The sequence below is a fragment of the Metarhizium acridum genome (genome assembly GCF_019434415.1).
Source record: "Metarhizium acridum strain ARSEF 324 chromosome Unknown scaffold_276, whole genome shotgun sequence".
NCBI lineage: Eukaryota > Fungi > Ascomycota > Sordariomycetes > Hypocreales > Clavicipitaceae > Metarhizium > Metarhizium acridum.
Window position 1 is genome coordinate 262,964 of NW_027094025.1, and position 25,258 is coordinate 288,221.

Below are 25,258 nucleotides of genomic sequence, written 5' to 3' on the forward strand. Positions count from 1 at the left end.
CACAACCGGCCATCGTGACTATCAGCACAGTCGCACAGGCTACGCCTGACCTTTCTGCCAACCACGACAAAAGGATACGAATTGATCAAGCCACTCGATACTCGCTCCATTGGTACTGTAAAGCCAATGTGTTGAGAACAGGCACGTTTAGGTTTGGCCCAGACCTTCGCAATTCTCTAACATCGGGTTATGCTTGTAGCTAATACCCTTGGTTCTTGAGTAAATATTTGAAATAACTCATCATTATAACTGTACCAAATATGTACAATCATGTAGTAGGATTCTAGCTAAAGCTGTATGTTGGATAAAGCTATTGACTTGGGTAAGTTTGAACATCAGAAACCGCCGTCCTAGACAGAGAATTCCTTTACTCATGAAGAAGGGGGGTTTTGCCTGAACTCTGAAAGACGACCACCAACGTACAAGAGTCAAGGCCGCGTAATCCAACACATGCATCCATCATACAAACCCTATTTCTTGGGGGGAGAATCCCGGTGCGGCTCAGCGTGCGGTAAAGGAGGCAATTTCGAACGATTCATGACGTGCATACACTAGGATCAACTGGGATAAGTTAACAATCTACTTGAACCTTCCAGAAAATGGATAATTGCGGCTGATTTCGGGATCATGGCGGATTATGTCGGCAAAGGTACCGACACAACGGCTTACTTTTAGCTTGACCGGGGCTTTTCATAAGGCCCATGTCTCCAAGGCGATTCCTTACGTGTTGAGAGAAGTTGACAATACGAAGAACTACATGGTGAAGCGTCACTCAGTAGACAAAGAAAGGGGGCTAGCGAAGGGCCATGAAGTTACATCGCAAGGAATGTTTCATACGATCATGCGATGACCGTTGTCATCGATAGTCTATGTCATGCAATGCTGGATCATGTAGTCATTCCAATTGATATTCTTGGCTTGAAGTCCCATGTCCCGGTGTTATTAGGAAAACTCGCGCAATTCTGGTAACGATGCCAGAACCTAGCATGAGTTGAGATAAGAGAGCGTCATGTTCGTTGTGGATGTCGGCACATGGCCCTTGAAACGGCATGAATTGGTCCAGGTCTCAATTTTTAGCTTGATTTAATGCAAAATTCGAATAGTCGATATGTTTGGTATCCGCCCCATCATATGATGACTTCTCTGTAAAGGATTGAGTGAATTGCCGACCCGTAACTTGGGAGAAAATGGGCCAAAGGCGGCGTTTGCATAAAGTTCAAATCCCGTCATTCTCAAAGCCCGAATAATGCTGTTTATTGGCCGAAATGTGTGGTAGAGTGACTATGGTTTACAAATTTCGGGTAACTCGGCGATAGCTCACTGAGCCCCGGGGACTGGGGTACGCATGACACCCGAGGCGCGGTCGTCCCATAGTCCACAGTTTAGCCTTACAAATAAACGCGTGCTGCTAGGGAGTTGTTCAAGTCTCGTACTATTCCGGTACAGGTGTATTAGTAACCAAATAGGCAGGAGGAGTAAGTGGGACGAGTATCGGGAGGCGGAGCCGGGGCAAGAGAACTACTATATCGAGCAAAGGCCAAGTTGCCCGCATTAATTTAGCTAATGTTTCGGTACGTATTAGACCCTCTGGGGCTGTACAGCAGGTAATGCGCGTACATGGGCCTTGGCACCCGGTCCTTTTCCATCAAGGTCCTCCGCGGCCAGGATCCGTGGCTCCGACAAATCGTGGGTTGCCATAACTGCCGAAGGAGCTGGTTTCACTCAGTCTTAGCAACATCGTCTCGGCAATATACCAACAGCGACTGATGACATTCCCTGCGTATATAAAGCCTTTGTCAATGCCCCCGATAGACCCAGAACTGCATCTCCAATCTCAACAAAGCAGTCGTACAACACCAACATCTTGCCAACTACTTCCCCCATCATCACCAAGAATCTCTTTTACCGCTTTTTCCAAAATGAAGACATTCGCAGCTCTCAGTTTAGCGTTGGTGTCGACCGCAAGCGCCCAACCGCACACTGCTCGTCAAGTCACTGCCGATGATTATGCCGTACAAACTCTCAACAACATTGAGACTGGTTTCAAAGTGAATGATGCCAACTTGCCCAAGCTCAATGTTACCAAGGAGTGGCAGGGTATCTGCATTCAGAACTTGAATTATGCAGAGCAAGTTGCCTTCTTCAAGACCGGGACAATCACCCGCCAAAATATCCTGGGCGCAAAGGCCTACTACATCGCCCATGTGGAAACCTCTTCAGTCAATCCGGGTCCGGGAACAGAGAAGAGCAAAATGACTATTAGTAGCTCCACCACCACATCGCAGGTGGACACCAAGGGCTGGACAGTCGGCGTCAAGCTTACTGGCACCGTTGGCAAGGAAGGCGTGGCAAGCGGCTTGGTTGAGCTCTCTGGAACCTATTCCGACACTACGACCAAGACGGACTCGACGACAAAGACTGTTACCCGCGAGGAGTGGTGTGAAGTCGGCTACGAGTGCCGAATTGAAACGTGGACGTTCCACATGGACATCCATGCCAAGCCTAGGGTTAATGGAAATTATCAGCTATGGAGCGTTGCCAATCAATACGGCGAGGAAATCCCGACCTGCTCCATGCCCAAGAATTTGCGAAGCTGCGAGCAGTTCACGCAGAGATTCAACGAGTGGTGCACCGAGGAGAAGCTCGAGGGCGGTGCGGTGCATATTCCTGCCAAGTTTGATGAAGTTCACATCAAGGTGCCCGTCTACGAAGCAAACGGCTACCAGACCTTCACCCGCATCGTCAAGGTGTTTCACCCAATCACCAAGAGCGCAAGGGCCGAGGCAGCGGAGCCCGTGATTGGAACCAAGGAGACGGTTTTGGAGGCTATGAAGCAGGGAACCAAGTTCCAGTTTCTTGACTAAGAGGCTGCTGTAAATGCGGCCGACTCTCCACACAATTACTGCTGCGGGCTGCGGCTGCGGCTTCAGCCCAGACTACCTTTGTGTGATTAGATTGTGTTACTTTCACCCCATGTTACTTCCTGCTTGGAGACGAGGACCATGCATAATGAGGGAGCTCACACGGGCTTGCTTTGCGTCTTCTACTTGGCTCTTGATGGACAAACCCTCCGGTAGCATTGAAAATAGACATTCTATTTGTGTATCAAAATTGTCTCATTCATTTGTGTTTATAAAGGTAGACCTAACGCGGCGAGAATGTCTGCATGACAAAGCGGGTTCCGTCTCCTTTTGTCTCTACGTTGGGCTCTTCTTTTCACCCTTCAAATGGAGGGCAAGAACCATTAAGATTGCAACAAACACCCTGTTACTGACTTGGGGGCCTGAGCAGTGTATCATCGATTCTATTCCTCCAATAGAATACATGGCTCGGGAGTCCAAATTGGTGTGTATGTGTCCAGTCTAGCAAACAGGGTCCAGTATATCAGCTGCTCTATACTCAACTGCAATCATGACCTTGTGTTCTTGATCCACTCTAGCCACTCTCCCTCGTGTAGAATGGACCGCACCCTGGCCTGCAGCCACTTCGTATTTTCCCAGAAACCCCACGATGCCTGGAATCTGCACCAGTCAACCAACGCCGTCTCCCAGTGCCGCTGAAACTCGATCCAGTCATATAACGGTGCATTCATAACGCCTCTCCCTTTGAGCAATTCTTGCCGATATTGGTGCAGGAGATGACGTTCCCCATCGCCCATCGTCAAGCGACGAGGCCCGCTCGTCGAAGCAGTAAGCATTTCCACAGGCACCGAGCAGGTGAATAGCTTTGCCAGGTCGCAAACCCCGAGCCCCAGGCCGGTATATTGGAAATCAAAGAAAGCGACCTCGTCTCCACTGTCTGTAGAGAACAAATTCTCCGACTTGACATCTCCATGGAGATATGTTTCAAAGTCGCGGCCAGTAGGTGTCAGAAAGAATGCGGCAAGTTCAGCAACTGACATGGACGTTCCCTCGACTAGCTGACAAAACGTCTGGGACCATTCCGAGTCACCGTCTTGGGCCAGGGCATTGTATTCATTCCGACGGGTAGCGAGATATGTATATCCCCCGTTGAGCCACAAACCTCTTCTGGCCAAGGTCTCTGATTGCAGCCTTTTTTTATTTTCTTGGAGCGGTGGGAGAATCAGACTCTCCATAGCAGGTCTTGTCGACTTCCAGTAACTGCCGTGGAAGCGCGACAGCCAGCGAAGGGCAGAATGGACCTGTGTTGGGGTCAGGACTGTCCGCTTCCCCCCTGCAACGGGATATTCCAGTCGCAAATCTGTCAATACGGAAGCAGTCACATGCTGCAGGCCTGCAGCAGCGGCTCTCTGTGGAAACTTTGATGTTGACACCAGACACTCTGCCAACGGCAACCCATCAAGTGTGGGAGCAACTTGGTCGTAGAAATGCTGTTCTACTTGGTAACTGAATACTTTTCGCAGATGGCCCTCGTCCTTGCGGCCGTGGGGCGGCGACACGATTTTCAAGATGAGAGACTGCTTGGCATGTGTGGTCTGGGCCGGTTCCTCAGACGGCAGCGGGCGGACGTGGATGGCGCAAATGTGTCCGTATCCCGCCCAAAGGGTCTGGAGTATGCTGCAGGAGATGACGTCGAAGCCAATCCACGACAGCAGCTCCTTGGCCACAGCCCGGGGTTCGGGTTGTTGACTCATCTCTGCTGGCGTTTGCAGGTTGCACATGGAAGTCCACCGTGTGAAAAGACGGCAAGACGGGCAGCAGTAGGCGGACGGACGTGGAGATGGCGAAGTGGGTCGAGCAATTAAAAGTTGCATCTTGGTAGACAAAGCGATTGGAGGTGCTCGGCTCGGCAGATATCCATGTTGACGCGGATGTCTCCGTGGACGAGGTTGACATCTCCTCTTGGCCCGCGTGGCTGAGCCGGCTGGGGAACTCTACTCTGGAGTCACTGGTCTACATGCCAACATTGAACCCGGCCCGGGCCTATGCCCGAATACGACCGAGACCTGGGCCAATTCGAATGGGGCGAGCACGTAATCGTCTGATAAACGCCTTGTTGCCCTTTTCCGGCCCCTTAAATTTGGTTTATGCAGTCCAGATACTGCTGATAACTGGCGGCCCTACACCTCTGTCCTGCGGCATTAATTTCCCGCCCGCCAACGCAAGAACACACTTTCAGGCATAGACTATTGGCTTTTGTGCGTGGCTGACGCAGGCTAATTGCCGTATTCTAGGTATTGCTAGTTGTTACAGAGCTGAATCAGAGTCAAGAAGCAGCCCACGTGCAGGCCGCTGGAAAGACTTGAGTCATGCGGCACCGATACTCGACGTGTTTCAAGACTTCATTGGCCATTCCCAATGCCCAAGGTCCTTCCAAAAGCAATCGGCTGTGGGAGTATACTGACATAGGCTACAACTTTGATGCCTGCTGATTGCTGTGATTGTGTTACATGTCTTGGGACTACGACAGGAAATTGGAGTCTCATGAAAACTAACACAAGGTCGAGGTGTGAATATTTGGTATCAAAACGAGTCAAGTTCCTCAAATGCAATTAAACCTCGTGTCCCGTGATTGTCTCGAATGTTTATCCTCTCATCTAGCCGAATAGTCCTCAGAAAACGGTGATTGTCCAATTACCGTTGTGACGCTGGCCAAGTTTGAACCTTGCGCCATATTCAAAGCAAACCAGGCAGTCAATTTATTTCCTATTGCTGAAATTACGGGTTCACAGTTAATAAAACTAGTATATTCCCCGCCGCCAGTCGCAAGTGTCACTACTATACTCTATGGCTGCCTGTAATACCAGCACAGGTACCTAGTCTCGACTTTGACTTCGATCAAAGACTTGTGTCGCCACAAGTGCTCCGATATGTTGCCACCTGACTAACAACATACGGTTCAAACATGTAAAGCGGCCAGTTTGCATCATGCCGGCTAACCTTGGCCAGAATTTTCCATTCTCCATTTCTCTTCTCAAAAACATCGTCGTATATTCCTGTGCTCACAACGCCCGTAGTATTGGCTCTCCAGTCAACTCTCCAGTTCCAGTGCACGTAAGCCCTCTCATTTCCCCCAGCACTTCTATTTACTAGCGGCTAGGGATAGTTTGGCAACGGGCTATCGGATATCTCGAAAGCGCCCACCGAGTGGCGCCACCGCGAAAGCGGGAAGACGGAGTGCGCGTAGTCATAATTCGCCCAGATCTCTCGTTCGCCCATCATGGTAACATCACGTTTGGGACCTTGGTATTAGTTAGCTTTCCGCCGAGGATCAGCAAATCTAAGGAGCTACGCCTGTACCAATGACGCGGGATCTCCCTTCGGGCCAGTAGAGCGAAGCATAGAGCTTTGCATTATCGCAAGTGAGACTGCGGTCAATGCAGGACTGGTGCAATGAGAGTTGTTGAGAAGCGATCCGTTGGGGTAAGCAAGCTAACCGTGCAGACCGGATACCACACAAGTAGCAAGCAAAAGAAATGATGTAGACGCAACATGGTGCTCGTAGTGTTTTTTCCTCCTTTTTTTTTTCCAGTAAAGTCTAGTGAATTAGTTAAAATAATATATTTTTACCGACCGAGAATATTATGCTAGGTGGTTTATTTTATAGTACTTGACATATTTCAAATGGTGATATATAGCGTGTTCAATCTTTGAAGCTACATCCCGCAAGGGCTACCCGTCCCGGATTAGTCAATGCTCTACAATTCTTTTACAAGATGATGAGCAATGTCTTGGCATGGCTCATCTATGTCTTGATTCGACTATTGATGAATAGAACTAAGTTTGTTTAGTTTTGTGCGTGCTTCGTTTAGACAGCACACTTGTGAAAGCTATCGGTGGGTACCACAAATCTCTCTTACCTGACAAATCGACGTTGCATCGGTTCTCTCTACTAGAAACCCATTATTTCTTCTAGAATTTCAAATTCAATGTTCGATTCCCAAGAAGACCGTCTTGACAGGCTGATAAAGCATTTATCAGGCCTACGTTGTCTTCTCCTCCGATAATTGCGTACCCGTATCCTCTTGGCTATGAGGCGATTTGTTAAGAAACCATCTATAAGAGATGCTCCACAACTATCATAATAGACCTATTATACCATTTAACTAGTCTGTCCAACATATAGATTCCACTATATAGATTCCACACATCATGACTCTACGAATTGCCTTGACACTAGCCTTAGCGGCTTCCAATCGGCAAATGATGACACGCAATCTTTTGATAGCTGGTCGCATGGTCGGGTGCAGCTAGACGACGTTAGCATACATTTTCGATACGCGGGTTATGGTCCGCCGATGCTGTTTGTCCATGGCAACCCTCAACATAGCGTACGTGTACAAGGGAACCTTTACGGAGCAGGTGTTAATGATTCAAGATAGTATACATGGCGCACGATTGGTCTCAGCCTGGCAAACCAGTATACAGTCATTGCTCTCGACAACCGCGGTACGGGCGATAGCTCCATCCCGGAAAACAACGACTACAGCCCCGAGCAATGGCTCGTGACCTAAAAGGACTTCTTGACTTTCTGAAAATCAATCGCACTTTTGTCTTCTCCCATGATACGGGTTCCGGTCCAGCCGTTGCTCTTGCCTCCAATATCCAAGTCTGATACCTGCTCTGGGCGTTTCCGGGTATTTGCTACCTGGATTCGGTTACGAGGAAAGAAGTTGTCCGTCATCAACTTGGGATCTATACTCCAATTGGCAACTTGCTTTCTTTAGTGTACCGGATGCGGCCGAGCTTTTTATCCGAGGAAAGGAGAAGGAAATGTTAGCCTGGTACTTTTATCATCAAAGCCACTCGGGTAACGAAGCCACATCGAAGCCGGTACTACAACGTTACGCTAATTAGCAAGCCAGGCTTTCTGCGAAACATGCTTGCTCCTTTTCTACTGCGGCTGTGAGAGCAGACAACCAATTCTTTACCAAGGTTCTAGGGGACGCACCTTGGCAAATGCCAATGATTGCGATTGGGGCAGAGGCTAGTTTTGCTCTCGAGAGCACAATACGGGAGGTATGGGGTTTCGTTGCGTCTGACTTGACAGTAGACATTACACCTAAATCCGGACATTGCATGGCCGATGAAAATCCGGAATGGGTTGCTGAGCGTTTGCGGGCGTACTTTGGCAACATAGGGGGGAATGGTCAAGCAGCGGATCTGTCATGGCTATGCAATAGAACTACACTGGTTTAGAGTAAAAAAAGAAGGTAGACTGAGAAAATTCGCAAGTTTCAACTCCTGGGGAGATGGATGGAACTCAAAACTATGATTGATGTGTCCGCCCAGTTGGCCGGTAGCTTCCTTAGTCCCGGCATACAACAATTCAAGTTGATATTTCTCACGACATGGGATAAATTCTTTTCCTCTTTGAATTTCCTTCTTCTTTATCTTTAATTTTTTTATTTTTTATTTTTTTTCTGTTTTTGCTTCATTACTTCTTGCACTTAGACTCGAGACAGGCCAACACACGTTTCCACTTGTAGAGGGCTTGGGCTGAGAGCAACTCTAAGGGAATGCCGTGCTGCATGGAATAGTGGTGGAATAATCGCTGACTCGTTCGGTAGTTATTTTATGTTGATGTACGTAGCAACCTGAAAGTCGAGGGAAACGCAGGAAGCCTCCTCTAGAGATTTACTCGCGAACCTTCTACAACCGAAACTAATGTGCTACCAGAGTGAGAGGCTAATTATAGCTCCGGATTGACCATTCGAAGATACTTGATTTTTGAGTAAACTTGAGCCGAACGACTTCAAGTGGACAGTGCTACAGCAAGTGCGGATAGGGAGCTTGTAATACAGCGAGGGCAAATGTTGCTGTGTATTTTTGCCTAGGCAAGTAGCTTTCGTGGCTTCATTTAAACATTAGATTTCCTAGGAGCAAGAAGAATTCCCGCAGCACAAAGTCCAAGTGTATTGGAATTGTACCAACTCGTATACAATTTACGTGCCGCATTAAACATCTCATCTTCAGGCTTGCGCTTGACTTCAAACTTGTTCAAAATACTCAACATATCTATCTCTTGGTGGCTGGCGAGTGCCACGCATCCTCTTTGTCCTCAAGTTGACGACGTCCGGGGACGACATAATATTGATCATGGGCTTCCACTTTTTCAATAGACCAAATCCACTCGTGGCGTTTGGATTCGGTGTTGGCTTCGTACAGCATCTGATGCACTTGCCCATGGACTACGTCCCCAGAAACAGCCGGGTTTAGGTCAGGAACCCAGATGACACTGTAGTAGTGTGTATTAGGGTAACCGCGCCCAATTGTGTGGAAAGTCCACTGATTCTACATCTTGAAGGAAGGGTTGGAACTCTCAAGAAGTTGTTCCAAGGTAATTGGTTTGACTGGGAAAGCAATATTGCAATCGTGTTATTGGCCAAGTATCAAAGTTTAGTACGGCATAGCTTCATTTCTTTGCACCGGCTTCGCCAGCACTTCTGGATTTGACATGCGAGGGACCATTTCATTGGTCTTCAATTCTCTGAAAGATGCTCGTAGATATTGCACTCCCATTTCAGTTCTTTGGCTCTAAAGCTGGTCAAATAGATGAGTGAATGCTGTCAATAAGTGCCAATCCCTCTTCTTCAGTTTGGAAGGTCCGGGGGGCCCGGTAGAGGGACGTGAAGATACGATATTAGGTGCGGGTGCTCACCCGAACCCCCCCCCCCCCCCCCCCCCCCCCCCCCCCCGGACCAAGGGTTTAGCGGTTAGGGTTAGTGGTTTGGGTTTGGGTTAGAGTTACCTTATGGGATATGAACTGAAGTGGAGCATCGGATGAGTAGTGCGACCTACTATCATTTCATGTACCGCCACGACCTGGTAGATGGCAAGAAAAATACGATGAGGAAGGCTGACTTACCCAGGGTAGAAATATCCGACGGGACTCTCATGAAAAATCACGCTGACCCAAAATGCTGCGAGTCCATGACTTGTATTGCTTGGTAATAAGCTTTGCAATGACTTGTTTCTCTTTCTCGGACAATATGCCCGAGTAGTTTCGAATCTCCAGCAAGACATAGTCGAGGTATAAGTGAAAGTTCAATAGATTGATCTCGAAAGGATCTTCAGCTCTCGAAATAATTTCGATGGAATGATAGGGTATGTTTCCTAATATTAGTTATTTAAGGATACTTTGCAATATGTAGCGCGTTACCTCGGGTGGTGTACAAAGTTGGATATGATTATTCAACGCACAGATAGGATCCATTTAAAGCCCTGAAAATCAACTAAAAGTCTTGCTTGTGGGCCAAGTACCAATATATAATGCTGTCGGAGGCCACAGAGAGAGGGGACCAAGAGGGCACACCTATAAGCTGGATGTCAGGGATATTCGGTCATGGGAAGCTATTACTGGATTCTTTTGCTCCATGGCTTAGTATTAAGCCCGATAACCACTCTTACAAATGCATCCAGTATCTCTAGCGGTGTGTCTCGGATTCAAATCTCGGGTGTAATTTAGCAGCTGTGTCAAATAATGCTATAAAGGGAAATGCATAGTTAGCCCCTAGAGGTAATATGACTTACCTATTTCATTCTTTTGCCCACAAGGAATTTCTTTTCATTTTCTGAGGCTCATAGCCGTTGTGTAATTTTTATTTCTCTTTATTACAATGATGGACGTGAGGTTTACGGATGTCACGGCCTGTTTCAACGCCTTCGACCGTAACCATCTGGCCTAAACCGTTACCCTGGAGAATTAAACGCTACTGAATGCGGTTTTGCGCCCCGTAATAGTTACGCGCCTGGGACTCGATCCTGCCTGTGGTTACTTGTGCAAGTACACGCTTTCTGTCCGTGAGTTGGGCTGTTCCAAGTTCTCCAGCAGCTTGTTGGCCGCGCCGCGCCAGTGACTCTGTCTTGCATGATGTGAGGCGGAGAAGAGTGATATGGCAGCTACTCGAATTCTTCGTCTTGAAAAAGTTCAAGCTATGTGCCAACTGAAAACAATCCTTCTCGACGAGAGCATATTTTTTGTTGGCATTATCTTTTGTTTGTTGTCTAGTCACTAGTATTGGCTTGGCACAGCCGGGTGAGGAAAGTTACAATTTACAAAGAATGCGTTACCGCGCGGAAATTCTAAGGGTTCTAGGTGTCAAATAGATGCCACTTTCTTGAATGTTGGCGAGTTTTGAAACGTGCGTTTATTTTACGAAACTCAATGCTACGGTCTACTGCACAGCAGATTTCCCATCGACTAGATAGTTTGTAAATATGTAATCAAAAAGTAAGTAGATAGGGATTCGCCTGATTATTTGCAGTAAACACCACTTTGACGGATTATTTTCAACCCCCAAAGGGTATGGTAGCGCTGTTGCCGCACAGTCAAGTCATGAGAAAATTTGAAGATTCAGGGCTATTCAAAAGTATCTCATCCTTTCCGTCAGGCAATCAAAAGAGCATTAAGATGTTGCTGCCAGTCGGAATATCGTCGCACGTTTGTTATGTCTTGCGCTGTGCTCGTCTGGGGCAGGGACCGAGGCTGTAAATCTACACCATAACCATCGTGCTGCTCCTAGCAGGAAAAGATCAACCATCTAGTGCAGCGTATGCGGGATTTCTGACTTTCCTCTCCATTGAAAGTCCATCGTTTACACACGTTTCTCCGCTCAAAAGACTGTGGCTTCCCTGTAACTATTATGTGATTCAAGAGCTACCTGGCAAGGGCAGTCTGAAGCCACTGTTCCAGTCCGCTCACCGCTCGACGAGGCAGACCCTTGTATCGTTTATCATTGTAGGTGTCCTTGAGCGACTGTTGAAGTCGTTTCGCCTTGTTGATTGATATCTTCTTTGCCCCGGATGGATTTTCCTTTTGCAAAAATGCATTTGCCTCATTTTCGAGCTCCAAACGCTGTTTCCGCAAAGCTGGTCCATCCGCCTCCTCTGCTGCACACAGCGCACAGTGACATTTGAACCCCCATGTCCTTTGGATGGCCGCAGTCCTCGAATCGTAGTCGCTAGACTCGTCATAGCTGTGTGTTATCTCCTCGCCAGCAGCGATTCGACGGGTAGCACGGAGGAGCATGAGGTCGCCCACATAGTCCTTCTTGGCGTTTGAGACGCATGAATGGTTGATGTACGCTGCGCGGACCCAGAGTCCTGTGCTGGCGTTTGTGACATCTTCGTCCTCAGTTTGTTGACCAGGACCGAAGGCGTTCCGTTGGACAATGTCGTAAACCTGGAAAGTGTCAATTATGGGGTTGCCGTCTTGCTCGAGGGGTTTACCGCCGAGTCCCTTATAGTCGCTGAAGAGATCCAGGACCTTGTGAGCCTGCGAGGGATTGTTCAGCAGGTTCTGCATCACAGCTTTGTGCAAGCCAGCAGGGAAGACTCGGATTGCGGCGTCATCACGGACATCGCATGTGAGGGCAGAAAATGCCCCGGGCTCATGGCCCCATACAACGCAGAAGGCCTTCTCGCACATGATGGTCTCCCCAGGTTCAAAATCCCGTCTGGCAAACAGACCGCGGCCAGCTCCAGGGCTCTTCTTGACTTCGGTGTCGCCGTTGAAGCTTGCCGCGTCGGCCCGCCCCTGGGTCTTGGACAAGTTGCCGACAATCTTGGTGAAGTCATATACTCCAGTGGTTTTCTCTTCGATGCGCTTGTTGATTCGCCGCAAGTTGATCTGTGCCAGTCGGTTGTCAGGCTCAAGCTTTAGCTGTTCGTCAAAGAAACGTTTTGCATCCTCGAAATCGCCTAGGCTGTAGGCGGCGGTGCCAGCACGATAGTAGGCCTTTGCATCCAAGAGCTTCTCATCCTGGCCATCGCTATGATTTAGAGATGATAGTGCATCAGACCTTGCCTCCTCAAAGCGCTGAAGCAGAAGGTTGATGTAGGACCGGTTCCGGTGGAGGTCGTTAGCCAAGGTATTGCTGGCCTGATCATCAATTCCAATGCGACTTAAACCCTCGGTATAGTTGGCATGAGCTCGTGGAAAGTCTTTCTTCCCAAGTGCAACGTTCCCTTCCTCCTTGCACATTGCAGCCGTCCTGGCTGTGACAGCTGAATCACTTTCCGTATTGCGCCATGACTCTGGACTATCGCTATACGTGGAAATAGCAAGGTCCGACGGGTGGTCAATGCGGATTACAGGCTCCCCCTGGCTGTTGAGTGTATAATACGGCTCCTTGACTAGAAAGATGGAACCTAAATCCAGAAGTTCCTGGCCGTACTTGGATTTGTGCAAGAAGACCTCGATCCGCTCTACATCGTCAACTGACTGTCCCTGCACAACCGCCCAAGAGGACGCTTTCAATGCGACCACGGGGGACACACGGCGCACTCGAAGAACACGCCCACGATGATGTGTCTCCATAGTCAGATCTGACAGCCCGATAGGCTTCAGTTCCGACAATGCTGTCGTGCACGGTAGGTACGGCGATCCGACCGCGTATGCCGGCATGGTATCCGGGCTGTTTCTTTGCTGTGACAGGCCGAACAACGAAGACGCCATGTCTTCCATCAAGGATGATCCAGTCGCTTGTTGGATTAAAGACTTTGCGTCGTTGGGCACCCGTCGTTGGCCCGTTTGCTCTTGACATTTCCGTCTTAGATCCTGCACTGTCTTTTGCACACGCACCGACTCCTCCGGCGTCATAAACAGCGTATTGCCCGCCATCATGGATTTGTACTTGATCAAGTGCCACGTCTCTCGGGGTCTAGATTCCTGAAACAGTCAACCGCCAACCGTCTATCCCGGCTCCGCGCGACAAATGCGAGCAAATTGGATACTGAACAGGAGCTGTCCGCTTATACAAAATATAACCCAACTTTAAGAGCTAGTATAAGGACATGACATATCGGAATGAAATCTTGTACAACGTGGCGATGGTTACACAGGCCTGCTGGGATGTAACGAGAGGGCATTGAACCGATCGGGGTTTTTGCTGATATTTCTTCCCCTGCCCTTGATTTGTGTGACCACACACAACCTTCAGCCATGGTGGGGAACTGTGCGGCAAATCCTCGGATTTTCTCATGCCTTTGGCTTGCGACACTATGTCATTACTAAACATGCATCTTTATGTTGAACCGCAAATAACAATTGAGAGCTCGCAAGGACTGCCTCTTGCATTAGATTTCATCAAATGATATAAGTCTCTTTTTCCGCTTGGAATGCCTGAAAGAAGTGTTGTTGACCGTTGGTTGCTTTCCCGGATTGTGAAGTCCAACCTGAGATCGCGACACTCCAACTTCTTCCTGCATAGCGACATTATAGAATTCACTACAGGGCATCTAGAAAAGATAGTTTTAAGGTTATGAGGTTCAAAGTCGTCCCCCAACGATACGTTTGCAAGGCTTTCTTTCTTAGGCTCGTTAAGATTATCAAGAAAGCTATAATCGACCTAACCCTAACCCTCATGAAGAGCGGCATCTTTATTCATCAGAGAAATTGTATGACTTGGCAACTGAGATGGGAGTTTCTGGGCAAAATCCTGAATCAAGTCTTACAAGTCGAATGTGAGATATACCCGAAGGTTTCCAAGTCGCAGCTCTACATTCATAGAAAGAAAGGCCGATGATTTTTTTCAACCCTTTCATGCTTAAAAGGAGAATCTCACGGAGCTTACAGGAGACTGCCGTCAATTTGCTCTCATCTCCTCGTGTGGTTTTGCCAGAGAATATGGTCTATTGATGCCGTTTTTGCTAATAGTTGAGACTTATGCGATTCGCCTGCATGCATCTCAGGTCTTTGAGGGTCGGGAAAGATTTTCAGAGTGGCTGATATCAGAAATAGTAGACTCGCCGAAGCATCCTTCCACCGGTGTATGATCCGATGCAGTGTCGGCCTTGTACAAGATGTGAGGTACGGAATTCCGCAGCTCCTATCTTGATCAAGCGACAAATCTACCAATGAAAGCGCTCTTTATGATAGGATCCTCTCAATAAGATCCTGGGGAGCGCGTACGATCGAAGCTGGCCAAGTTTTTTCACAAATCAGGAAGCCCTTCCTGAAGACTACATCCTGATACTATTAGAATGTCTCAAACCCCATGATATCAAGGCACGGCGGGGCGCGATTAAAACCCTGAGCAGGAAGGCGGTGTCACTCAAGAAGAAGAAGCTGTGAAAACACTCATGAGTAAAAGAGACAGGATTTAGTACGCATCACAACCTAATTAAGCTTAGACTCGCCCTCTCTTCTCGCTACATAGATGCCCAGTGTATGCTGCTTGACAATATATATCGGAGGGGACTCACCAGTTTATGCGGCGTGAATGAAAAGCCGGATGCGGAATTCTGGAAGCTCGGCTTAAACTCGGAGACTTTTCATTCAGCTCCTTTCCCATGATTCAGCAGTAGCAAAGACCGAGTAGAGAACATGTATTCTGAACAGGCGGCGTGACCTCACCCTAATTTATTAGCTATAGCCATCAAGTCATTGGCCAGGAAATCTGGCAACATTGGTCCAATAGCTGAATGTCTCTAACATCTATCATTAGTGCACCCTTGACTTCAACTCGTAACAAATGAATTGATAGACAGCACTGCCAACCACACCGGCAGCATTTTCATCCATCAGGGGCTGGCTGTTCCATACTGACCTAATACGCATCATGCATGTTGTACTAGATGTGGGCTTTGTAATTTCCTTTTTTCTTTACTCTATTTTATTATTCTACGATTGTGACAGATTATTGTGACAAATTTGGCACTACTCATGCCAGCTTTAACCAATCGACGGTCAAAGCTGGCCAGCCAACCCAAACCGGAACGTTTTATTTACAGACTCCGATGACAACTGGCTATTATATCATATTTTCCTGACCTATCAACCGAGTCATACTCATTCACCAGCTCAGCAAGCAAAACTGCGCTACTAGCTCAAAGCACGAAATCCCCGCATCGTCATGCCTGGGGACTCACCCTTGGGAATCGACTCAACTTTGTGAATTCACTCCTTGACGAGTCTGTTGCAAGTTCCAAGTAATTGGGGCGGGCGCTACGCATAAAAATGGCTAGAGCAGTTGATGGCTATCGATATGTTCCAGACCACCTTAACATGATGCCTCTAAATATAGTCGTCAAGTGATTCAGCTAGTTTCATGATTTTAAATCAGCCACCCACATCCTTGTAATGCCTCTCCACCACGGCAAACACGGCACGGAATTCTCCGATCCGAGATCCTCGTCCTAATTTCCTGTCCCAGAGTGCGACACCCTAATTCTCCGCGCCCGTCCGGAACGAAGATCGGCTTCCTTTCCATGGCGACTTCAGGAACTAGAGACCGTTTCATCACGCGAAACGCCAATTCGATACACCGGGCTTGTGCCACTACCGCCGCACCAATTGAGCTTGATGCTTCTTCAATGTCGCGTTATCAAGCTTAATGTGAAGCTTTCCTTTAGTACACCCTATGTTATTGACTAGTTTGACCTTTGCTGATCTAACAAGTATAGTCTTAAATGCACTGCGAGAGTCAAGCCGCTACCCCAGAGAGTAACTAAACTAGTAATTGGGAGTCTTGTGTAAAATTACAAGTCATAGAACTGAAGAGGCTTCGGATGCCAAGACTTGTATAAATGCCCAGCCATGTCTATCGACCCAATCTTCTTACATTGACAAGTCTTTCTATTCTTGAACTTATTCCTGGTCACACCTAGTGCATCTCGTCCCATAACAAAACTGCCATCTCATAATTCCTTACACTAGCAGTATGAAGTTCAAACAGGCTCTCGTCTATGTCGTTGCCGTCTCAGGACCGCTCGCTGCTGCCACTCCCTTGGCAATAGGCAAAGTCGGGTCTCTTACACGTACGTTTTAACACGAGCCGCATCGAGAAAAGAGTAGTGACGCGCTAAACTTTGTATAGCTGTCAGAATGGACCCAGCAGCTGATAATCACATCGCGGTAAGAAAGATCCAGCATGGGTTGAGGCACGACGTGGCTCCAAAAATAGCTAACAGCCGTAATTACGCCTAGGACCGAGCCACAAGCACCGTGGGGAATATGTTAGCGGCACACGTCTTTGCCCGCGCTGAAGGTGGCAATGAGGAGTGTGAGAAAAATGCAGAGGCCTCTAATCAGAAAGCAGAGGAAGCTAAGAAGAAGGCCGAAGAGGCAGAGAAGACAGCACAGGAAAACGAGCTAAAGGTCCAGGAGAATGAGAAGAAGGCTACTGAGGCTGAGAAAGTTGTCGAAGAGGCAAAGAAGGTAGTTGAAGAGGATAAAAAGAAGGTGGAAGAAAGTAAGACAGAAGCCGAACGAGCAAAAAAGGAGGCTGAAGAGGCTGAGCAGAGAGTCAAGGAAGATGAAGTAAAGGTTCAGGAGGCTGAGGCCAAGGTCAAAGAAAGCGAGCAATTAGTTGAAGTGGCTAAGAAGAGAGCCGAAGATGCTGAGAAGCAGGCTGAGGAATTCGAGCGCAAGGCTCAGGCGGATGAGAATAACGTCCAACAGGCTGAGAAGACAGCTGAAGATATGAAGAAGATTGTTGAAGAGGGTACCAAGGAGGTTGAGGAGGGTAAGACAGAAGCCGAGAATGCGAAAAGGGAGGCGGAGGAGGCTGAGAAGAAAGCAGAGGAGGATAAGAAACGATGCGAGGAGGCAAAGGAAGAGCCCAAGGAAGAGCCTAAAGAGGGCCAGAAGGAAGAATAACACGGTGCAGGACGCTGGCGGCCTGACTGGTGATGATATGCCGGTAATGTGCCTTTTGTCAGAAAGGTTATAAATTCTTAGCCCAAAATTTACCTCGGAAAAATCGTCAAAAATCGGCAATTTCTAAACGGGAAATATTTTATTGGCTCCTGTTACTCATTGCTTGTAGTCGATAACATGTGTGACTTGCGGCACCAAGTGCAATTTGTCCGCTACTACTCTTTATCGGTTATCCCCGGGTTCGTCTTCTTCATCGCCCTCGGGCCATCCATCCAATACTATCGCGCATGTAGCAGCTCCCAAGGCAATAAGGCCACATTGTGCCTAAAGACGGTTGAGATACAAAACGCCAATCGATAGCTAAATTGGTGGATAAATTGAAGTGGACTAATTCTATTTAGTAATGCCTTGGGCACACGATATACACCATATATTCATGCAAATCAACACCGAAGCATTAATTATGCGATATCAAGAAAGCTGTAGTTGTCATGATTCCTTGACGCAGCTGGGCGGACTAATTCTCCACAGCTCAAGCATCATGGAAGTTTCTGGTGCTCCGAGTTATTGACAGAAGTGTTTTGTGGGGTTCGAGATCTTCCCCGCATCATTGATCGTTTATCACAATTCATCAAATGTGACTGCCGGAAGTAAGCAACGCCACCGGAGACGCTGCGAGCATGCAGACGGGCAATACCCTGACCATTGGGAATGCAGTCCACGTCCACTCCACTCCTCCACACATTTACCTTCGTATTGACATTCATCTTCCATTGCAGATTGCGACCAATAGCAGAAATGCGTCGTGTAAAAGAGGCAGCCCGGCGGCTTTGTTGTGTAGTGTCGAGCTTCCAGCCGGTCACTGGACCGGGAGAGCAGTACAGATAGCGATAACCAACCCAGGAAGGAAATAAATACCGCAGAAGATCGCGTTCAAGAAAGAGCCTGGCTTTTCCAATGCGGTAAAAGAGAGCGCGGAGTACTTCGTGTTCCTGCCGGGATTTTCGCCGGGATGTGTACAAGGCTGGCTTCATGCAGTCAGAAAGTATGTCTTGCCCTGGTGCGGCCGAAATCGTGACTTCGACTAATCAAGTAACATTATGAAAGACATGTTTGTGATGAAGTGGAATGGGTTGACAATGAGGCAGTGACGAGAAGAGCAGAATTGGAATGAGACATGACACCGAATGAAAGCGGCCACGGTGCCTTGCTGAATCATGATTGTGGGATATGCTGATCAAGCTTACGCATACGGAGTACGGAGTAAAGAAACCGGTATTCGAGCAATTGTTGCAGACAACACAGCAAATATCGAGTCAGTCCTGCTGTGTGTGTCTCCTACATGCATGCATCTCACCTGAAAATTACATATTTTCTGCATCTGCGTCAGCTTTACTGGCTCGTTGAGCCGTTTCTCACCAACATTATCAGACCATAAACACAGCTACGTATTGTCGAGATCGAGTCTCTCATTCAAGGAAACGTCAGCCATTGCGCTGCAGGGTTACAATTTATAACGCCCAGGTCTAATAATCCGTGAATCCTTGTTTTCGTCAGTCAATTCCGTGGCTTGCGAGATGATCGTCTCTTCACTTGAGCCTGCACATCTCACCCCTCTTCAGATGATAATGAGCAATGGCTGATACCTGACCACACAAAAGCTTGTGAGAAAGACAAGTCACCTGCAAAGGCTTGACTAAGGGTTGTCATGAAGGATGAAAATAAATGAAATGTGATGTTTTCTTCGCAAATTGAGGGCGATGCATGTCTTGAGATTTGAGGGGGTGACAACATTTGCAACCTACATCCTCTTGACAGGACAGTCTTCGGTGATGGTGAAGAATTGTTTGACTGATCGACATGGCCTCAGGGGGCCCCCTCCTTCTGCTCAACTACATAAACCCCAACTGACTCCCAGTTATTTCTATAGCCTGGACACCTAAACCAGCTCATCAACTCTCCAAACTCGAATCCGCTCAATTTTATATCCACCAGAAGCCGTTGGCATTTCAGTCCACTCGAATCTATATCTAGAAGTTCATCATGGTCGCCAAGAACTCTATTCTTCTGGCTTTTGCCACGGCCGTGCTTGCCGCGCCTCAATTCTTCAAATACGAGAATGAAGAAGTCCTTGTTGCTGTGAAAGTCCCAGAGGAAGACACCAAGCCGTCTACTCAGGCTCCCGTTGTGATAAACATCATGACAGACTCTGATGATCCAGCTGTGTGGCCAAATTGTCGGAAAAATGGCACTAGTGCGTATACGCTGCCTACTCTGCTCTTGTACTGTCCTAACCTCTAAGCAGAATGCAAGTTTAATTCTAGCTGTTGCTCGGGTTACTGCAGCTGGCACCAGGGCTACAAGTGTGCTGATAGAGACAAGGAAAAGGAGAGTCTTTGAATGAGGATTCGTCCCAAGCTACGAGACGGCCAATGAATCAACTTATCAACAAGTGTTTTACTTGTCATGTATTGGCCATTTTATTCATTTCTAACCCTGACGTCATTTTACATGGCGTTTATTTCCTGTTGTGAAGCTTGTGTCGCATGCAACGGACGCATTTGACGCTGGTAGTTTGAGATGAGAATAACTGAAATGACTATGTTGGGGTAGGGGTGCGATATTCTCTCTTTACTCGACACACTTGCATCTTCTACTAGAAGAACTGCACTCGTACACTCATTACGATTAAGTAGCAAATTCTATCAACTAAATAGCCGTGTGTTTAGGCTGCATTTGTACGAAAAATGCAACGCGGGAATAGTACATACGGTTTCCAAGACCCAACTCCTCTCTCTAGCGTGTGTGCTTCTAGTCTGGGACTGCGGGTGGAAATATCCTCAACACTACTCATAGGGAATGCATTGCAATGGTGGGGGGGCAACCTCTATTCACTCCGAATCTCGAAGCAACTAGTCATTCTGTGCTCCATCAATCTATTGAGCTTCAGACGGACCTGCAGAATTGAAGTCTTTTTTATTGTTGAATCTGCGCCATCAATCTTTTTGAAGAGTTTTCTAGCGATAAGGACTATTAATCCGTTGGCTCATCTTGACAGCGGCGCAATGTGATGGCATGGCATGAGATGGACGAACAGTTGATGTTTTATTCCGCGTTTTTCTACATTTCCGGCGCCTTCGGAAGTCGGGCATGCGCAACAAACCCCGAAAAGTGCCCTGTCACGTAGCACAGTTGGTTCAATGTAACTGCAACATGTACGGGTAAGACATGATACCTGAAATGGGCGACAAGGGAGTCCTCATCCCTTTCGTAAAGGAGTGGGACCATACAAAAGCAAGAACTCTAGACTGCAATCGCCTTGCAAGAATGTCATTGTCTTGAATTGGGGATTTGACCTTGATGGGCTATCTTCGATATGCTATACTTCTGAGCGGCGACTTCTAATTTCGTACGGAGTACAGATATGGCAAAGTTATCAACAAAAAGACTATGGCTAGTGCCAGATGCTGGGTTGAATAAAGATGTTACTGCATAACAAGGGATACTTGAGATAAAGGGTAAATAAGTTGCCCCCTTTCTCACTACCATGAGTATTCCCCCTTCGTACAATAAGCCACGGAGTAACGCTTGACAGTCTCATATGTTCATGTTCCTCCTGATAGGATGGTTCCTATCCACATAGTACGGCTTCTGAATGTAATTTCCAGTATCGAAAGATGAATCTTTCGGCATTCCAAAGAGGAAATGCTAGTTGCCTAGCGGCCCACTGGGTGTTCTGCTTCAGCCGCCTTGGCTTTTGCCGCTTGTGCTGCAAGTTGCCTACTTTCTTCAGCAAGCACTTCAATGGCGGCCTCTTTCATCGCCTCGATGCTGGCATTAGATAGAGCCTGCATTTCCTTTGGCGGAAGTTGGTCTATTTTTGCGACTGTTCGTCGTATTTCCTCGCCTGACAAGCCTTGGAAAAGTGTGTGCTTACGAACTGATTCAACAATCGTCAGTTGTTCTTGTGGCGTCAGGTTCTGCCACACTTTGGGGGCCTGATTCCAATACGTTTCGCGTTGCTCCGCCGTCAAGAGAGCCCACACTTTCTGGTTGTCGCTTGACTTCAATATAGGCCTTTCTTGCCAGAGATGCAATCTTTGCTCGGGCGTCAAGTGTGGCCACTTTTTGGCACCGGGATTTCCGAGCACGAGCATAAACCTTTCATCCCTGCTCAACAAGTTCCATATTTCATGCACGGGATTTTTCCCAAATGGCTGCTCTGCCTTCTTTGTTTTCCTTAAACCACATTTCCTTGATGTCCTCGAGGGACTTGCCCCCCCGTGAGGATTGTTCGGTCGCGGGCGGTGGCAGTCCCTCGGGTCCTCCGGGTGCAGACGCCTCGGGACTCTCGACGCCCGGTAGTGGCGGCGGGTATCCCTCAGGCCCAGGCATGTCAGGGTTGTGTTCTCCTGGTATCTGCCTTGGCGGTTCGACTTTAGTAGGGGGCAACCCCTCGGGTAAAGTCGTCTCAGGATTCTCTATCGGCAGTCTTGCTCCCTCGGGGAGAAGCTCTATCTCTGGTGGTACGTTGACCTCTAGAAGCAGACGGGCTCCTCCTCCTCCTAACTCGTAGGGCGGTCCGACTGTAACGGCCCTTTGAAGAAGGGCAACCGGGGCTGCCCTGCTCCCGAGGCAGAGGTAAAGCGATACGGCCAAAAGAGCACGCATACCGAAAAACGTTGTGTCGTGGCTCAACTGACGAGGAACTCTTGGTCACTATGAACAAGAAACAAGACACTCGTTGATGGGCTAGCATACAAGAGGATTCACGGGGACATCAACTAAAGTACTTGGCATATACACCTCATTCGTCTCTTTTGCAGGCTATAAAATATCGTATGGACGAAGAGTAGCTCGTATAGACGAAAACCAGGAATGCACGGGATTAATTCATGCAATTAATGCCACCTTCTTTGGAATCAAAATCCCATCTCTTTCCGCGTGCGCGCCCATTGGTTAAGTAATATACCGAGATACATAACCGTCCTAGGATAGAAATAGTCCGGTATGATGCAGTGATTGAAATAGGGAAAAAATAATATATACGTCTGGTATTTTGTTTAATCATCTATAATAAGCTACTGAGGTATTGACCGCTTGGTTGGCTTATTGACCCTGTATGACGGGCCCCATCAGGGCGCGCACACGTAAAGAGATCAAATATCGCGTAACCAAAAAGAGGCCTGCGGTGTCCAACATTCTGCTAAAAAATAAGCATAGTCAGACCAGATTAGTTCAATCTTTGGCGGGGGCTAACAGTTTGGCGAGGCTATTGACAAAATTTGATGCTTCTGAGTCCTTCGGTCCCCCTGCAAGCGGCTGTATCGCGGCCACTCCTCCATTAACATCGCCCTACCGGTAAGGCTTTCTATCCCAATCCTCGCTGGAGAGCATATTTTCCAATTAGAGCTTGCCTTATAACACTATGTGTGTCTATACAAAGAGATGAGTCATGATTCATGCGTGCAATATACATTTACGTTATAGAAAGCGTGATGCGAGAATGAATATCATACCTGAACAAGTTACATGTAAACTTAATTTTACAAGTATAGCCCTACGTACTGATTTACCTTCTATATATTATGCACGGCGCTCCCTCAGCAAGCCACCGTACAGCATTATCCAGTCATGTCCTACTGGCCTCTTTGTTGCCCAGCTCCTCACACGACAACCATCGTCTTCCTGCTAGCAGCTCATTTCCCGACCACCACTTGGGAATATGTGAGTTACGGCTCTAGTAGCCGCCCTTTTCGCAGCAGGAGCTTGCTGCCAAGAATCATCGAGTCCTAGTCTAAGGCCGGACCAGAGCGAGGAGCGTAAAAACGATCTTCTTAGCAACCTCAAGCCGGGACTCAACCTTGGCTTATTCAATGCCCGATACGAATCCGACTTTGAGGAAGAAACATGTGAGCCACAACTGGAACTTCTGGAATCTCCTCCATACGCACTTTGTCATCATAATAGTGTTTGAGGACATAAGCAAGGTAGATTATGACCTTGCCATTCACACTGAAGAGATCCGCCGACTAGACAACGACCAAAGAAGCGGCACAATGCAACTCAACACACAAAAAAATTCCATCAACATGGAGAGCACTATCCAGGGCTGGAACATTGGGGGCCAGATCAACGGGGGATTTAGGAGTCCATACACTGGCAACATGGCTGGCATCACCATCACCGGGGGCTATTCCCGCTCAACGACTAAAACTACGGAAAAGACAATTTCAGAAGTGGCTGATTCCCAATGTGAAGCCAAATACTCTTGTTGGACCGAAGCTTGGACTGTCAAGACGCTTGTAAAACTGAGGAAATCTTGAGAAATGACAGCGCAGACAAGATCTGGCCAACAGAACAGTGCCCGACGACTGTGTTTGATGAAGGGCCATTCGAGTGCGATCAATGGGCACATTGGAAAGATGGATCCCGTGAAAGGGTCAAAGTAACAAACAATTGCACTGTTGAGACGCCGCTTCTGGACTCTGATGGCAAGACGCCTTTCCATCTGGAGTTGGCATTTAGGCTTCCTATCCTGCCACTATGGGAAAAGCCTCAAATTATAGGGTACAAGGCTGGAAGGTATCTACTCAAATCTGGAGAGCAAGGGTATACCGAATACGACCCGGATCAACAAATTGCCAAGTACAGGGATGCTAGCAACCATTGGCATTACTACGAAGCCTACCCCAACCTGGATGACCAAGTTCGTGGCTACAAGCACCCTCACCCCGTGATCAGGTCAGTCAAGAACAGGTGCTATGATCTTGACTCGGCCGAATGGTACTGCGCAAATAGGACAGGAGAGGACAAGTTCTATACCGAAGACGAGGGATACTATACCAAGCCGAGCGCCCCTGTGCCTACTTCTGAAGAGATGGATAGAGCTGATAGGCTTCAATGGCACGTGTCCAAGAGCCAGGAAGCTTGTCATGACAAGGCGAGAAAGTGTGGATGGTTCGGCAAGCCTCCAGCCTGTGGAATCCATCATCACCAGGTGGGAGCCCGTCGATTCCCTCTCGGAAGGGGCTACTTCTTTTAAAATGACCCACATCGGAAAGTTCAAGGGCAATGATAGAGTACAATGTGAGCAGCGGCTAGGCAACGGTTCAAGCTGCTGTGATATTCAGAGGGAGCCATGTGAAAGTCGATTTTGGCGATTATGGTGCGTTGGGGACGATAAGGCTGGATCCGAGGAAATGGACAACTGTGTAGATACCGCATGAACCGGGATACTGGTGCTGATGTTTGCCAGTATAGCCATGGGTCGTACCTTTGATACAGAACAGAGACTTGAATTCCCGTCATGAGCAACGATCTACGTATCTTCACAATCTCCGGCCAACATAGTGTGTTTTATGCGAGGAGAATCTTGTAGACACTTTGTAAGTTGGATGATTATATTGAATGACATCTCAGAATATGAACGCCAACTAGTATCTTCTAGTTTCCGCCCTCACATCATGTATTCTTTCCATGTTTCACTGACAAGTATATGAAACGCAGCTCAGGTGTAGTTTGTGCTGCCTGCCCGACTTAGTCTTCAAACCAATTATATTTTTCTGATCCCATGGAGATGCCGGCGCGAAAAGCGCGTGTCGCTCTTACTTTGGCTTCTTCCTCACGAAAACGTGCCTTTTCTTAACGAAAGAGAACATCGTTGGTATGATGGGGACTAAAACAAGTAACTACGATAGATGGAGTTCAACGGGGGACAAGGGAAAGAGAGTTG

The 25,258-nt window shown here is 47.9% G+C and overlaps 8 protein-coding genes across 8 annotated transcripts; 4 read left to right on the forward strand and 4 right to left on the reverse strand.

The window, feature by feature from the left end:
• Positions 1 to 1,919: 1,919 nt before the first annotated feature.
• On the forward strand, positions 1,920 to 4,663 carry J3458_013167 (uncharacterized protein; the record flags this gene model as incomplete). Its single annotated transcript, XM_007813351.2, has 1 exon — positions 1,920 to 4,663. One exon carries the CDS (start codon positions 1,920 to 1,922, stop codon positions 2,862 to 2,864), a length of 945 nt encoding a protein of 314 aa, XP_007811542.1. The 3' UTR covers positions 2,865 to 4,663.
• J3458_013168 (uncharacterized protein) lies at positions 3,105 to 4,626 on the reverse strand. The gene has a single exon (XM_007813352.2). It carries the CDS (start codon positions 4,613 to 4,615, stop codon positions 3,410 to 3,412), a length of 1,206 nt encoding a protein of 401 aa, XP_007811543.2. The 5' UTR covers positions 4,616 to 4,626; the 3' UTR covers positions 3,105 to 3,409.
• A 6,336-nt stretch (positions 4,664 to 10,999) lies between the features above and the next one.
• On the reverse strand, positions 11,000 to 13,788 carry J3458_013169 (uncharacterized protein). The gene has a single exon (XM_007813354.2). The coding sequence runs from the start codon at positions 13,546 to 13,548 to the stop codon at positions 11,581 to 11,583; it is 1,968 nt and encodes a 655-aa protein (XP_007811545.2). The 5' UTR covers positions 13,549 to 13,788; the 3' UTR covers positions 11,000 to 11,580.
• A 2,710-nt stretch (positions 13,789 to 16,498) lies between these two features.
• Positions 16,499 to 17,639, forward strand: J3458_013170 (uncharacterized protein). Its single transcript, XM_066120285.1, has 3 exons — positions 16,499 to 16,682; positions 16,742 to 16,779; positions 16,852 to 17,639. The coding sequence occupies exons 1-3, from the start codon at positions 16,586 to 16,588 to the stop codon at positions 17,521 to 17,523; spliced, it is 807 nt and encodes a 268-aa protein (XP_065974570.1). The 5' UTR covers positions 16,499 to 16,585; the 3' UTR covers positions 17,524 to 17,639.
• Positions 17,640 to 19,566: 1,927 nt separating this feature from the next.
• On the forward strand, positions 19,567 to 19,824 carry J3458_013171 (uncharacterized protein; the record flags this gene model as incomplete). The annotated part of the gene is made up of 1 exon (XM_007813356.2): positions 19,567 to 19,824. One exon carries the CDS (start codon positions 19,567 to 19,569, stop codon positions 19,822 to 19,824), a length of 258 nt encoding a protein of 85 aa, XP_007811547.2.
• A 1,415-nt stretch (positions 19,825 to 21,239) lies between these two features.
• J3458_013172 (uncharacterized protein) lies at positions 21,240 to 21,680 on the reverse strand (the record flags this gene model as incomplete). Its single annotated transcript, XM_066120286.1, has 1 exon — positions 21,240 to 21,680. The coding sequence occupies one exon, from the start codon at positions 21,678 to 21,680 to the stop codon at positions 21,240 to 21,242; it is 441 nt and encodes a 146-aa protein (XP_065974571.1).
• A 34-nt stretch (positions 21,681 to 21,714) lies between these two features.
• J3458_013173 (uncharacterized protein) lies at positions 21,715 to 22,194 on the reverse strand (the record flags this gene model as incomplete). The annotated part of the gene is made up of 1 exon (XM_007813357.1): positions 21,715 to 22,194. One exon carries the CDS (start codon positions 22,192 to 22,194, stop codon positions 21,715 to 21,717), a length of 480 nt encoding a protein of 159 aa, XP_007811548.1.
• A 1,205-nt stretch (positions 22,195 to 23,399) lies between these two features.
• Positions 23,400 to 24,568, forward strand: J3458_013174 (uncharacterized protein; the record flags this gene model as incomplete). The annotated part of the gene is made up of 2 exons (XM_066120287.1): positions 23,400 to 23,828; positions 23,888 to 24,568. 2 exons carry the CDS (start codon positions 23,400 to 23,402, stop codon positions 24,566 to 24,568), a joined length of 1,110 nt encoding a protein of 369 aa, XP_065974572.1.
• Between the last annotated feature and the right edge of the window lie 690 nt (positions 24,569 to 25,258).

Coding starts and splice junctions, on each gene's coding strand:
- J3458_013168 (XM_007813352.2), bottom strand. CDS start 4,615: ATGAGTCAACAACCCGAACCCCGGGCTGTGGCCAAGGAGCTGCTGTCG.
- J3458_013169 (XM_007813354.2), bottom strand. CDS start 13,548: ATGATGGCGGGCAATACGCTGTTTATGACGCCGGAGGAGTCGGTGCGT.
- J3458_013170 (XM_066120285.1), top strand. CDS start 16,586: ATGAAGTTCAAACAGGCTCTCGTCTATGTCGTTGCCGTCTCAGGACCG. Junction 16,683..16,741: donor CAAAGTCGGGTCTCTTACAC/GTACGTTTTAAC, acceptor AACTTTGTATAG/CTGTCAGAATGGACCCAGCA. Junction 16,780..16,851: donor CAGCTGATAATCACATCGCG/GTAAGAAAGATC, acceptor AATTACGCCTAG/GACCGAGCCACAAGCACCGT.